This window comes from Zosterops lateralis (genome assembly GCF_965231275.1).
Source record: "Zosterops lateralis genome assembly, chromosome: 1".
NCBI lineage: Eukaryota > Metazoa > Chordata > Aves > Passeriformes > Zosteropidae > Zosterops > Zosterops lateralis.
Genome location: NC_139762.1, coordinates 117,753,159 through 117,768,298, shown reverse-complemented (window position 1 = coordinate 117,768,298; position 15,140 = coordinate 117,753,159). Strand labels below are relative to the sequence as shown.

At 39.2% G+C, this 15,140-nt stretch overlaps 1 protein-coding gene across 6 annotated transcripts in view; it reads right to left on the bottom strand.

Moving 5' to 3' along the window:
- Positions 1-15,140, bottom strand: part of DNAJC5B (DnaJ heat shock protein family (Hsp40) member C5 beta) — a 44,948-nt gene extending 29,808 nt beyond the window's left edge. Inside the window, exons 1-3 of one of the 6 annotated variants that reach the window (XM_083854712.1) lie at positions 15,021-15,140; positions 9,609-9,849; positions 6,103-6,233 (exon numbers count right to left, since the gene is read on the bottom strand). In XM_083854712.1, the coding sequence (XP_083710838.1) occupies positions 6,103-6,209 (107 nt within the window). In that variant the 5' untranslated portion in view covers positions 6,210-6,233; positions 9,609-9,849; positions 15,021-15,140. The remainder of the gene's footprint in view (positions 1-6,102; positions 6,234-9,608; positions 9,850-15,020) is intronic. The other 5 variants (XM_083854713.1, XM_083854714.1, XM_083854715.1 and 2 more) reach the window with 5 other exon arrangements.

The window sequence follows — 15,140 nt, the reverse complement described above, 5'->3', positions numbered from 1 at the left end:
AGTGCCCAGTGGAAGTGGGAAGGCATGGAGTCTGAGTTGCCCCTGCCAGCTGCCTGCTGTTTCTCCTCCTGAAAAGGTGAAGTCCCTCTATGAGATCCAGCCAGATCGAGGTCCAGCTGCCAGAGTGCCTTTTTTGACAGAGCTGCTGCCACCAGAGAGATAGGAAGGGCATTTGTCTGGTTTTGGACTCTAGGTTTTCTTCTTGTTTTGTCCTTGTTCTCTGTTGCTTGTTGTTTAGGGGGAGTTTTTGTAATCATGGAGGTTTGGTATCTGTGTTGTTTTGGGTTTTTTTTCTCTCTTTTTGTTATCTCTGTCCACGTGCAGTTGAAAGAGGGGGAGGGCTGCCACCATCTTTGTCTCTCCACATGCAATCCTTCATGGAGGGTGACATCTTGGGCAGAGGGTTTTCTCTGCCACTTTTAATTTCTCCTTGTTCCCAGGGAGCCTGTGAGATTTAGAAACTTTGTAACTAGTAAGTATTATTGTTATTATTGTTAATTTTCTTGCCTGATGCTATTTTGAATTTTTGGTAAACTGTTACTTTTTCATTTATATCTAGTCATGTTCATCTCTACTTATTGGTGGAAGGGGACTGGCTAAAAGTAAATGGGAGATAGCTCATTTTAAAGTGTCTACTCCCTCAGCTTGACTTACACCAAGACAGCTTGGCAGTTCTCAAATATCAAGCCTAGTATAGAAAAGGATGTCAATGAAATGGAACAACCTCAGTGGTGGGCCACCAAGAATCTCAAGGAATCACTGGATTTCTCTTAAAGGATGGGCTGATGAGAATGGGCATGTTCAGTTTACAGAAAGAGGTTCTGAGGACTTGTGGATGACCTTGTCGTACTTAAATATAGGTCACAGAATTAAGAAATGGCTGTAATTTTGTTTTCTCTTGTGCTTGAGCAGAGAGCAAAATACAGCACAGTGAAAGGGAATGAAGGGAAAATGGAGCAGGATATAGGTAAGATCTGTATGCTGTAAGAAGAGTCCATCTTCTCTTGAAGAAAATGATGTCCAAGGAGGTTATGGAGCATTTCTGTTTGTGGTTTGCATGACAGATAGGCTTAAAGTATTGAGCAAGGTTCTGTGACGTCTCATCTGAGGCTGTTTGAAGGAGGATGTGGTAATAGACGCCTAATGGGGCAGTGTGGCTGGGCAAAGTGCTGGGTGAGGTCCCCCTGGGCACATTTCCATGTTTCCTTCGATAGCTCAGCTGGTAGAGCGGAGGACTGTAGGCTCCCTTGCATGGCCATCCTTAGGTCGCTGGTTCAACTCCGGCTCGAAGGAGTCAACTTTTGCCTCTGGCACACATCCTGCACTGCCACTGCTGCCTTTTGCTGGTCCTGCCCAGGGGGTTCCCCAGAATGAGCTTCCCAGTCATGAGCTCTTGTCTGAGTTTGGAAATACTACTGCCCCAGCAGTTTTGAGGGAACCTTTGGTCAGGGCATGGCCATTCTGAGCACTGAAGTTGCCCACAGTCACCTCTAACAGAACTATGAGTGGATGATTTGGTGGTATGAGAGTGATATGAATGGGAAGCTCATTTGGTTTCAGGTCATCCTGATTCAGGGCTGGGTGCCTGGAAGGGAGAGGACCTTGGTGAGAGGCTGCAGGGTGGGGAATTAGCTCAAGTGGTAGAGCGCTCGCTTAGCATGTGAGAGGTAGCGGGATCGATGCCCGCATTCTCCAGTGCTTTTCATTCCCATTGTCTGGACACTGGGCCCTTTAGTGGGCATCCATCTGGCACATGTGGAGATTTATGGTATGCCCTGAATTTACAAAGGAGGAAGACTTCTAGGGTTGTATCAAGAGTACTGTGGGAAATGGATTTGTAGACTTCTCAAAGCTGGACAGACGGCTCACATAATACGTAGTATCTGCATGCAAACTCTGAGATAAAATATGCTGACTTAGAAAGACCATGGAATAAGATGGACATTATTGAGAGAGAAAATGAATTAAACACAAATTTTAAATGATGACTTTGCAAATAGACTAAGTATTTTTGAGAATTAGAACTGTGAAAGATGTAGTGTAGGAGGATCCAGGCGTCGTATTTTTAGATGATTGGCTTAAAAGCATTAGCAGCATTGTGTGGCAAAAGCTAATAGGCCAAAAAACACTTATAATGTGTTGTAATTAGGAAATTAGCTTCTGATATTGATGGTGTGAATTATAAGATCTCTACCATCTCACCCTTCACATGAGATAAAAATAGAATAAAAGTCTTTAAAATGCCTCTCAGGAGCCCCATCTCTGAGTCAGAAAAAGGGATAATTGGACTAGTACTGTGGGCAGTTTAATAGAAGAAATTATGTCCCCCTTCTTTGCTTGACAGTTCTCAAACATCAAGTCAAGAACAGAAAAAGACACCAATGAAATGAAACAACCTCAGTGAAGGGCTGCTAACAATCTCAAGGAATTGTTGGATTTCTCTTGAAGGATTGGTTGAGGGGAGTGGGCATGTTCAGTTTGGAGAGAGATGTTTGGATGATGTTGCAGTGCTTAGGCATATGTTACAGAACAGAGGAATGGCTTTCATTTTGTTTTTTCCTGTGCTTGAGCAGAGAGCAAAATACAGCACAGTGAAAGGGAATGAAGGGAAAATGGAGCAGGATATAGGTAAGATCTGTATGGCCATAAGAAGAGTCCATCTTCTCTTGAAGAAAATGATGTCCAAGGAGGTTATGGAGCATTTCTGTTTGTGGTTTGCATGACTGATGGGTTGAGCAAGGTTCTGTGACGTCTCATCTGAGGCTGTTTGAAGGAGGATGTGGTAATAGAGGCATAATGGGGCAGTGTGGCTGGGCAAAGTGCTGGGTGAGGTCCCCTGGGCATATTCCCATGTTTCCTTCGATAGCTCAGCTGGTAGAGCGGAGGACTGTAGGCTCCCTTGCATGGCCATCCTTAGGTCGCTGGTTCAACTCCGGCTCGAAGGAGTCAACTTTTGCCTCTAGCACACATCCTGCACTGCCACTGCTGCCTTTTGCTGGTCCTGCCCAGGGGTTGCCCAGAATAAGCTCTCCAGTCATGAGCTCTTTCCTGAGTTTGGGAATACTACCGCCCCAGCAGTATTGAGGGAACCTTTGGTCAGGGCATGGTGGTTCTGAGCACTGAAGTTGCCCACAGTCATCTCTAACAGGACTGTGAGTGGATGAGTTGGTGGTAGGAGAGTGATATGAATGAGAAGCTCATTTGGTTTCAGGTCATCCTGGGTCAGGCTGGGTGCCTGGGAGGGAGAGGTCCTCGGGGAGAGGCTGCAGGGTGGGGAATTAGCTCAAGTGGTAGAGCGCTCGCTTAGCATGTGAGAGGTAGCGGGATCGATGCCTGCATTCTCCAGTGCTTTTCATTCTCTTTCCTGGACCATAGGTGCTGTGTCCTCTCGTGGCTGTGGGGAGCCTTGGGTGGACCCAGAGGCTGTATCAGAAGTAGGACAGGGCATTGGAATAGGCATGAGTAGTAAGCCATTATCCTTCCTTGTTTGGTAGTAATTAAATAGCATTAAGAATGCTGTACACATTTTCTAATGAAATTCATAATCATCAGTGTTCTGTCACAAAGGTGTTGACCTTTTGGAGCAAGTCCAGAGGAGACACACCGTGACATTAGCAGGATGGAGCTCCTTTCCTAGGAGAAAAGGCCAGAAGAATTTGGATTTTTCATAATGCTGAAGAGAAATCTGTAGTATGACATAATTGGAACCTTCCAGTGCTTAGGGAGGGTCTACAACAAAGCTGGAGCAGGGCTTTTGAGATGGGTGTGTGGTGATAGGACAAGGGGCAATGGCTACAAATTGAAAGAGGCAAACTTTAGATTAGATATTACAAAGAAATTCTTCACTGTGAGGTTGGTGATGCACTGGAATTGGTTGCTCAGAGAACCTGTGGATGATCTGTCCCTGGAAGTGTTCAAGGCCAGATTGGATGAGTGTTTGAGCAACTTGGTCTAGTCTGAGCAACCCCTGGCAGAGGGTTGGAACTAGATGATCTTTAAAGTTCCTTCCAACACAAACCACTCTGTGATTCTATAATTTTCTTGTAAGTAGCATATCAAACAGGATCTTTTGAAACTTCTGAAGAAAAGAAATTCAGTATCTATCTCTGCATATTACTTCACTGTCAGAGAAGAAAACATAAGTCAAAGTACAGTTTAATTTTTTTATGCCAAAAAAAAGTTCTAAAATTATTTTTGTATTATATTGAAGATAAACAGATCTCCTTTGAAATTCTGCTGATTAAAAGCCCATTAGCTTTACTCCCTGATAGATTAGATTGTGCCAAACTCCAAATAAAATCACAGAGTCATGTCTGTCATGTTTATGAAAAAGCAAATTTTGCCCTGGGCTGTGGTAGTATAATTAACAGTGACTTAATTAATAATGGCAAGAAACTCAGAATCAGGTATGGCTGGTTTTATACCTTGTACTAAAGCATACTCTTTCAGCAGCAGATTTTTGGATTAGCATAAATTAAATTATAATTAAAGAAAATCTATGAGACTGACTCATCATTTTATCTTGCAAATATTTACAGCTACTCCATTAAAAGTGAATCCCTTTGACATTTCCACTTTAGTCAGAAGCAGCCTTTTTTTTCTGTAATTACTAATAAAGATGGAGGAAGCACCACTGTCAGTTTTGCCATAGATCACTGTGTAAATCATCAATATTCATGCTCAGCATTAAATAAAGATAATTGCCTTCTGCATTCTTCCATGACAACTTTCTCCTTTGGGGATTGACAGAAAATTAAATGTAAAAGCAACAGGAAAACATGAAGTTTGAGAAGATGATATCTACAGCCAGACAGTACTACAGGGACAAAGAAAGTGTAAGTCAAAAGTGAATTTGATACCATAGTATGCTTTTTTCCCAGTGATATAATTACACAAGACTACAGAACCATGGGACATCAACAGTTCTCCTTCCATTGTATGAAGAGTTTGGACATTCACTACTTTTGCCTCCTGAATGTGTGCCTCTAGGAACAGAAAGCAGGAGAAATGCAATTTGTTCAAAAACATGGAGGACAGGGTCATGCCAAAATTCAAGCTAAAGAATGATGCAAGCAGATCTATCCTATAAACCTTTTTGAGTTCATATTTTTACATTTGATAGGAAAAGTAACCTGTGTTAATTTTGCCTGGTAATACAGTGCAATCAACAATACCTAGAATGATGCTGTAATGAAAGTTTTACAATATTTACTAAACCTGCGAGTACACATCTGACCTATTTCATCATCAAGAACATCTACTTCACACATGACAGAGAAATTTTTTTCTCTTTCAATAGCAGCTGAGAAAATTTAAGGGCAAAATTACACATAAAATCTTCTGGATTTACTTCTAGGTCTTGTTACATTTCAACAATAAAATATTTTTGATAACTTGTGTTTGACTCAAACTATTCTTAATGTCTTCTCTTCTTTTTCAATAGAGAAACCACCATTCCTGTGCCAGTATTTTTCAGTAGCTGTTTACACTCACAGTTAAAACCATGTACCTCTTTTTCAGCTCAAATCATTTTCAGATCCCAAGCACTGCTTTTGGTTATGCCTACCTTCATACCTCACACCTAGAAATTTCCCCCTTCAAGGACATTACACACCATAGTCAAATAATCTACCTTTTTCTTTTCTTCTAAATAATCTTCTTTTTCTTTTCTGACAAGATACACTGATTGAATTCCTTATGTCTCTTACTCTAGTTCTCAGATTGTCATTACAGCACTTGCATTGGCTTTACTTTTCACGATACTTCAGGAATGATCCTACCACAAGAACTGGGTGCAGTATTCAAATAGCCCAGGTTAGTTTATGCCAACAGTCTGGCCTCTCATTCCCTTAGATTAAAACATTTCAGATGAAATTAAATTAATTTAGATTAAAACATTTCAGACTGCTTGAGGGACAAAATCAGTAGATTCACATTGCATCATCTCTGATTCTTTTCAGGCTCACAAATTAAAGAAAAAGAAAGGATCGTGACAATCTGTCTACTGTGTCTACTGCGCAGGTAACTCAAAAAGTTTTACCTTCATAATCATGCCAGACAAATAAGCATTTTTACACCTGTTGTAAAGCACATTTTACATACCTGTAGGACTTCTTAATCTCATCATGTGTTGCTCCCTTTTCTAGTGCCAGGATTTCATATAATGCTTCACCTGATGTTGACAAAGCACGTTGCCTTTGTTCAGCCATGATAGCAGTGCATAACCAAAGCTGCTAATGTAGAACATAATTTAAAATACCAGGGACTGCAAGTATATATAGATAGTATTTCTTATCGTTCATTTTAATAGATTTTTATCAGGCAGCAAAAGGTTAAAAATATATGAAAGTGAATCTAGGATAAAATCTCCTCTATATTATCCTCTGACCTTTAATATATTTTACAATTAGGAAAAAATGAGAAAATGAAAAAGCAAAAACCAAAGAACAGAAGGTATTGTGTTGGGTAGCACTGTTCATATTAAAGGCTTGATGTTGCTGTCACTGAAATGAATAGGCAAATTTGCTATAGCATTAATATGCAAATGTTATATTTCCACCTATTTGTGTTTGTTTACATTTGTCTTTTCTAAGTCATAGGAGAATTATTCCACTATTTGTTGAGGTTATTGACTTCTTACAGTAGGGTAAGAGCTTTGCACCTTTGAGTATCACCTAATGCAGCAAAGTGGAGAATTTTTGTTTTCTCAATACAACGGTACAAGTTCAGCCTAACCAATTGTAGGCACTTAAATTGTGATTGAATTTGACTCTGAATCAGACTCCTTATATTGTCAACAGGCATACAGACTCCAGGAACAACTGGTCAAGCACTTTCTATTATCTCTACAGTGTGCTCAGGATGACTTGAGTATTGTGTTCAGTTCTGGGCTCCTCAATTCAGGAAGAACATTGAGGTGCTGAAGCATGTTCAAAAGAGAGCAACAGAGCTGCTGAAGGGTCTGGAGCACAAGTCTGATGAACAGCAGTTGAGGGATCTGGGGGTGTTTAGCCTGGAGAAAAAGAAGCTCAAGGGTGACCTTACCACTCCCTATAACTCCCTGAAGGGTGATTGTAGCCAGGTGGGGGTTGGTGTCTTCTCCTGGGCAATCAGTGACAGGACAAGAGGACACAGCCTTAAGGTGCACTAGGGGAGGTCTAAGTCAGACATAAGAAGAATTTATTCACAGAAAGAGTGATTAGATATTGGAATGGGCTGCCAGGGAAGTGATGGAGTCACCATTCCTGGAGGTTTTTTAAGAAAGATTGTATATGGCACTGTGTGTCATGGTTTAATTGACATGGTGGTGTTCAGTCACAGATTAGACTTGATGGTCTCAGAGATCTTTTCCAACCTGATTGATTCTGTGGCTCCCAACCCATGACCCTAAGAACTGGTGGAGGGAATCTGGACCTACGTGATGAGAGTAGATACCAAGAATTGACCCTGGTGTTATAAAAATGACTTCATAAAAAAATTCTTCATGGGAAATACTGACATCTATCAGGGTCCTATCTTATTTGAGACTTAGGACTGAATTAATGATAAATTTAACATGGTACCCTTATAGTATAGTGCAAGCACAGACTGTCATATTTAGTCCACTTCAGATCTAAGATTTGTTCCTTCCTTTACAACAAAAGAGAAGTAGACAAATCAGTGATTCTTCATTGAGTGGCTTGACTACCTCCTTACAGTGTCCAGTACATCTTTTTGTATTTTAAGAATGAAACATTTTTAAACAAGACCTAGCTTATGCTAGGCAATGACACAAAAAACTCAAACAGCAAAAACTCCTTCTAGCAACTTTCCAGTACTTAGAGAGGGCATATATAAGAGACCTGGAGAGGAACTTTTTACAAGTACATGTAGCAATAGGACAAGTGGGAATGACTTTAAGATGAAAGAGGCTAAATTTAGATTATATATTAGGAAGAAATCTTCACTGTGAGGGTGGTGAAGCAATGGAACAGGTTGCCCAGAGAAGCTGTGGCTGCCCCATCCTTGGACGTTTTCAAGGCCAGGCTGGATGAGGCTCTGAGCAACCTGATCTAGTGGAAGGTGCCCCTGCCCAGGGTAAGGGGTTGGAACTAGATGACCTTTAAGGTCCCTTCCAACTCAAACCATTCTAGGATTCTACATAAACTATAATTTAAACCACAAGATATAGGTATCTATGATTCATAAGAGAAAGTTACAGCTCATTGATGTCAGACTTGCTACAACAAAACTCTCACCACAACTTACTTTCTCTGAATTTTGGACCCCTCTACAAATGTTGAAAAGTGATCACAGAAAAATCCTAAAAGTGAGCTGTAACCCTAGTCATAAGAAAAATTTCTGTAAACCTGCTTTGTTAGGTAAGACTACCCTCTCTTTTATTAAACCCTTCTCATTGCTGAGCTAGAAACACTATCATGACATTATTCATATATTATTTACTAAGCCACATTTTGGTTCAGAACCAAGAATGTAACACTTTTAAGTGCTTTAGCATTATTCAGGATGAAAAAGAAAATCAAATACCATGTAAGTACAAAGAGAAACATAATCCATGTAGTAATTCTGGCACATAGTATTTACTTTGATCTTTTCTTTTTCTGATCAACCAACTCACAATTAAGGGTCCTTTGACCTGCTGAAAAAAAATCCCTTTCTGCTCTTAAGTGTTGTAAACAGTCTCTCAATTAAACGTACTGAAGTTTTGGTTTTAAGCTATCAATTAGAAAATTAAATTGCATGCAAGCATTTAGATACTACTTTACCACCTGCAGCAGTTACCATGCTTCTTGTTCATGATGGCATGCCTAGAGCATATTTAGCATAATTCTGGGATCTATCCTGGCACTGGAATCATGCAAGGCACATGAATCCTGTTAATGCACAAGATAATGGTAGTAACCATGTGAAGTTACAGATATGCAGCATTAGTTAAAAAATCTGTGACATAATGCTGATCAGCTACATGGCAGCCCAGAAGCATAAACCAAAATTAAAGTTTTGATAGATTTAATTTTGAAGAACTACAAACTCATGTAATTTGTACTTTCTCATAAAATAATTTTAATAACCTAGTCAGCTACGGAAATTTAGACTCAACAGCCTGTTCAGTTTTTTAGTGATTATATCAACCTGAAGCTTTAACTTTAGCTACTCAAAATTATTTCTTAACTATTAAAGCAGTCCCATAAAATACTAAAAGTGCAGTGAGACAATGCTTTTCTAGAAAAGTTAAACTCTCCTTATTAAGGAAGATGTAACATTCACAATTTTAGTACTAGATACATTCCTGATTGCTGAAATTACATTAGAATCCTATTTTTGAGCTATGTATTTTTGTTCCAGTAGAACAAAGAAAAGAAGATGTTGTTTTTTCCCTTGAATGACAATAAAATTATTAAAACACAATCCAAATTCTGGTAACAATTCCACATCTCCTAAGAAGATAGGACCCTAGTTAACTTCAGTTCTTTCTGTGCCAATTTTATACTAGCAAGCATTAAGTATCTTTTACAGAGAATGTAAAAATATGCTTTTTTTTCTTACAATACCCATAGTTCATTTGGATTAGTGCTGAAAAATAAGGCAAAGTTATTCAAAGAACATACCTGCTTCAATACGTGATGGAACACAGTCTGGCATGTATAAGCTCACAACATCATGAGTTTAACGCCTTGATGTTTTTACACCAATATCATCCCAAAGGAAAGAAGCAAGTGCCACCAGAAGCCCTGTTCCACAGCAAGCAGCTGCTGCTTTTCATCCTTCACCATCAGGGTAAAACAGGTCAGAGGAGTCTGATTACCTCTTTTGTTGTCCAGTATCCAATTGGTTATCTCTCAGGAAGATCTATGGAAGAGCAAATAAAATATTCATGAGTCTAAAAGCTGATATATCCAAGAGTTAGTGACACCAAAAAAATTGGGACAACTGTGTATTTAGTTAATTGTTTTTCTGTGCTTTACTCTTGATGGGATATTGAGTTTATCTTCTTTTTTTCCCCCATGCAAATATATTAAATTCTTTAAAAAACAGAAAACAATCTCTTGCTCTAAATTTCAGTTCTTTAAGACCAGCCATGTCTTAGGTTTACTACATAATCTCTTCCAAAATAGGATTAATTGAAGTCCCTTTAGGACTTAGTCCCGAGATCTTGTAAATTTTTATATTAAAACAGAACATGTAGGATGCCTTTTATTCTGGTAGAGTTTCTCCTCTTACACCATAAAACTCTAACACAGCAATTCCTTTCCATTTGAAATAGAGAAGATTATAAATGCTAGAGACTTAAAAAATGAAATTTTTCTTTGAATATCATCCTTGGAACCAAATAATTCATCCTTTCTACTCAAAAATTTCCTAGATCACCCAATTCCAAATCATATCCTTTGTACTATGTACTGGCTGCCAGACCTTTACCCACCTCACACCATCCACTATCCCCCCTTCAACAGAATGGGAAGAGAGGATAAACTGAAAAGCTCATAGATCAAGGCAAAGATAAGGTGATCCCTTACCCATTACTGTGTAACTTGGGGAAAATTAATTTAATTTATAACTAACTAAAAGATATTTGGATAGTAAGAAACCAAGACAAAAATTGAAACACCTTCCCCTCACTACCCTGTTTCCAGGCTCAGATTTGCTCCTTCATTCACATCTATCCCCCACCATCCATGAGCAGAACCAGGAGGACGGGAATCATGGGTTGATCATATGAAGTATATATATTTCATATGAAGTATATATGAAGTTATGATCATATGAAGCATATACAAAAATATATTTATGATCATATATACATGATATTATGATCACATATATGGTACAGTTTATGATCGCATATATGGTACAGTTATGGTCAAATATATAATAAAGTATGTTATTATCATGTGTATATAAAGTATATTTATGATGATATAATTATGACCATATAAAAACAAAACAACAACATGAGGGCTGATAAAAAAAATTGTTAAGTGGATGCTTTTTAATGTGAAGCATGTGATTTGAACATTTCTTTTCTTCTTAGGTATATTCTTAATTTCAAACATTCCCTCAAATTTCAGCTTTGTATGGGGACAAGGCAAGGCACATTTCAATCTAAAATGTGTGTGTTTTTCATAGTTATGAGAAGTCAAAACGGTATACTCAAAGGATCTTTCCCAGGACAAAAACAATAGAGTAGGTATAGCTAATTCTATTACATTGCATGAACACAATAAATCAGATTATTCAATCAGCATGCTTGATCTCTATCTTTGAAATGATTTTATCATTCTTGCAATACAAACTAAAACAAAATGTACTCTTTGTATTGGTAAGAAGAAAGCTAGGGGGAAAAATAGAGACAGAAAATAAAATCACTTCCAGGTTATCCAAATCTCTTGTGTTTATATCCATCCTATTTGAAGATCCCTGCTCTGCATTCCTGGCACGCACCGGGACTTGCAGTTCTGTGTGGATACAGCTCCCTCTGGCGCGCAGAGCTGGCACCGCTCTGCAACCGGCCTGGCCTTTCCCACAAGCACTCCTCATTCCTTTGAAGGAAACGAACACAATCCCAGCAAATCCAGGGACTGTCTTCCCTTTTGGAGAACACATTCTAAAGAATCTTTAAAAGACTCAAAATTGCTGAATTGTCATAAGTCTTTTGTCAGATCAGCTATACAATTTAAAAGAATAGGCAGACAATTCAATGCCTGTTCACTTGTCTCATTATTTTTTTTTTCTGTATTGTAAGACCTGATAGCGCACCACAAGACCACTGTGGCAGGCAATACAAAACTAAAACATAGTTTTAGTTTTGGGACTAGAAAGTTCTAGTCCCAAAGGCTCTTCTATCTAAAACCTCTGGCTTATACTTTACATTTCATATATATATTGCATGTATTTCAAAAGAGGCAAATCAGAACATGCCTGGAAATTCAAAGCTGAATATCAGACATAAAAAATTTGAAACATGGTGCAGACAGAACAGGAGGTCTGGGGTTGCTTCAGAAGCCTCCAGTTACACATAACCAGAGCTAAGGACTGAGGAACTGTGAGTCACACCAGTCCTTCCTCCTACCACTCCCTCCTTTTCTGGGCTCATAGTGAGTTCAAGAACTTAAAGCCTGGAGCTGAGAGATATACATGCATAAAAGTACTGGCGTCATTGCTTAACAGCCATGTGAATTTTAACTTCCAAGGCAAGCAAAGACAGTTTTAAGCTGAATTGTATTCCTAGTTTGTTGAATCTGCTCAGGTCAATACTGACAACATCAAAGCATGTAGGAGATACAAGTGATCAGATAAAGCACTCCTGGCCTTTATGGAAAACCTATGGCTTTTGACTCTTTCTTTCATTTGTGGCAGGGAAAGAAAATCTCAGATTTTACTTTGAGGAACTTGCTTATTGCAATAAATTGTCTTGCTGACATGCTTCAGTAAAGGCAGCTGGTTAAGGAAGATAATCCTTAGTGTCTACTTAACACTGGTAAGGTCACATCTGGAGTGCTGGGTCCAGATAAGGGCCTCCAAGTACAAAAGAGACATGGACATACTGAAGAGAGTCCAAAAGAAGGACCACAAGGATGAATGAAGAGACTGGAGCATCTGTCCTGCGAGAAAAGGCTGAGAGAGCTGGGACTGTCCAGAACGGAGAAGGCTTCATGGGGGGAGCCATGTGTACATCATGTCTGAATGTCACATCATCAATCTGCACAAATGTCTGAAGTGAGAGTGCAATGGGGACAGAGCCAGGCTCTTTCCAGTGGTGCCCACTGCCACGACCAGAGGCAATGGGTCCAGACTCCAAACTCTCAGAGAAAGTTCCCTCTGAACATCAGGACACACTTCTTCACTTGGTCAAGATGACCAAGCACTGCCACAAGTTGCCGAGAGAGGTTTGGAGTCTCCATCCTGGGAGTTACTCAAAAGCCATCTGGACATGGCTCTGGGCAACTGGCTCTATCCCTGATTGCTTTCCCTGAAACCTCCCTGCTGTGATTACTATTATTGCTAGTTTCTGTGCTTTGTTCTACAGAAAGGTGGTCCACAAGGATGTTGGAATTTATATTGGTGACCGACCAGACATGTCAAGAGAAAGAAGGCAGGTGAGGAACAAGCAGCTCTTGCTAGCTGCTGACTTTTCACTGCTGAGTGAATGGCAGTCTGGAAAAAAGAAGACTCAACACAAGTAAAGCATGAGGATATAAGTAAGGTATGGTAGGCTGATGAGATAATATGTGAATTCAGAAAGGGTGTATACAGGGCTAGTGTGTTCTAGTTTTTCATGACTCTCTGGGCAGGACTTTTCTTTTGTTTTATATTTTAATATTATGCTGTGGTGATGTCAATATTTGCAACATCTAGCTAAGCAAAGATAGTCAAAGGGCAAAAGACTGAGACAGTGAAAAAAAAAGAATGCTTCTGCCAAGATGTGCTGGGCCTCTGGCTAAGGCATGGGGATTGATTTTTGTTAAGAAGGAAGAGTACTTCTGAATTGCTATGATCCCAAATGCTCTTCCTGTAGTTTCTTTTTATCCAGTTCTGTTTCACGTGCTCCTGGACATCTAGTGCCCTGTCTGAACTTTACTGCATGCTGTTAGATAGTCAAAAAATCTTCCAAAGAAAAGAGCACTGTATTAAGGTCACTTCTTCGGAGAGAGACTTTTTAGATGTCAGTCAAGCCCAACAAGTCTACAGCAAGAAGCATTCTACAGCATCCCTCTTGCCACATTTCTCTGTTACAGAATAGTTACTGTCATTTTGGCTTCAAAAGCAATAACAGAATTGATTTAAATAATATGATTGCACTGCATCTGTTTTTAAATACATGGAACTATATTTGAAAGAAGGTGTTCCATCTGGTAACCCATCTGCAACTCCATCTACACAAGAAGTAAGTATTCATAAGAGAACATTCATATATTTGAATTTTCTGAACATATTGTGACCTTCTGTTACTATTCACATAGAATATCTCAATTTAAATATATCTTGGGCTTTTAATATCTTTAACTGAAGTGCTGGATAAAAGTAGCAAACCCAAGAAGCAGAAGCCTTAAATGAACAGTCAGCTACATATTTAAATTTCTCATGCCTTAACGTGGTCAGTTTGACACAAAAAAGCAATCCAGACCTATAACTTTCTAGTTCATTCCAGTAAATTCAATTCAAAGCCTTGGCAGACTATCCCAAAGTGACATGATATTTTTTCCTGGCAATTTAAACTAGAGGAACCTAACATGATGTTTTAAGTATTATTAATAGACTTATCTTTTTCAACAAGTTACTCAGGAAACACCAGGGATTCTATTTTCATCTGTGGTTTATATGAAAGTTCTGTCTATCCTCCCTAATTTAAAGAGGGTTATGGAGGTAGCCTTAACTAAGATGTAAATCACAACAATCTGCCTATCTTTAATTACTTTCTGAAAAGCACAGGCTAGGAAGTTTATTTAGCTTTGATAACTCAGAGGTGAGTTTTCTAGGTCTTTGAGTAAAAATTAAGTAAGAGAGTTGTCTAATTCTTTATTTTGGCAGTGTCTTGGTAATTTATGTTGCAAGCAGCTGTAGTGCTTTAAGGCAGTATTCTACTACTTCTACTACTTTTTATAGTAAATCCAAATCCACAGTTCTGGTAGCAAGGTTATTCATTTTAGCATGGCCTAATCAGCTACAGCTAAGAATCATGAAGATTAGCTTGAACAGTATAAATAAGTGCTTTGACCTATTTCTTGGGCTATTTTACCAGAAACAGATTAGGAAACGGCAGTACCACATCTTCTCAGTAACTGCTCTTTGGGAATTAAGACTTGCTTTTTGTCCTCCCCACCAAATATAACGTTTCTTCAGCACCCAACAGTTCTCTCACTTGTTCCTCCCTCACATCGTTTTCATAATTCACCCTCTGACATCTCCTGCACTCTTTGTCTATGGAAGGTCTTTCTTGAAATCCCTACATAGTCCTCAGTTCTACCCCACACCTACCACTCAACTATTCTCTCCAAAATTCCTGCAAGCTGGCTTCTTACCTACATAGTTCCCAGGAGGGAGGGGAGGCAGCAGGGGAGATAGCAGGCAGCAGCCATTTCTCTCTAAAGCTTCATTAATCCCCACATCGGATTTATTGCCCTGTCTTAGAAATGCTCACT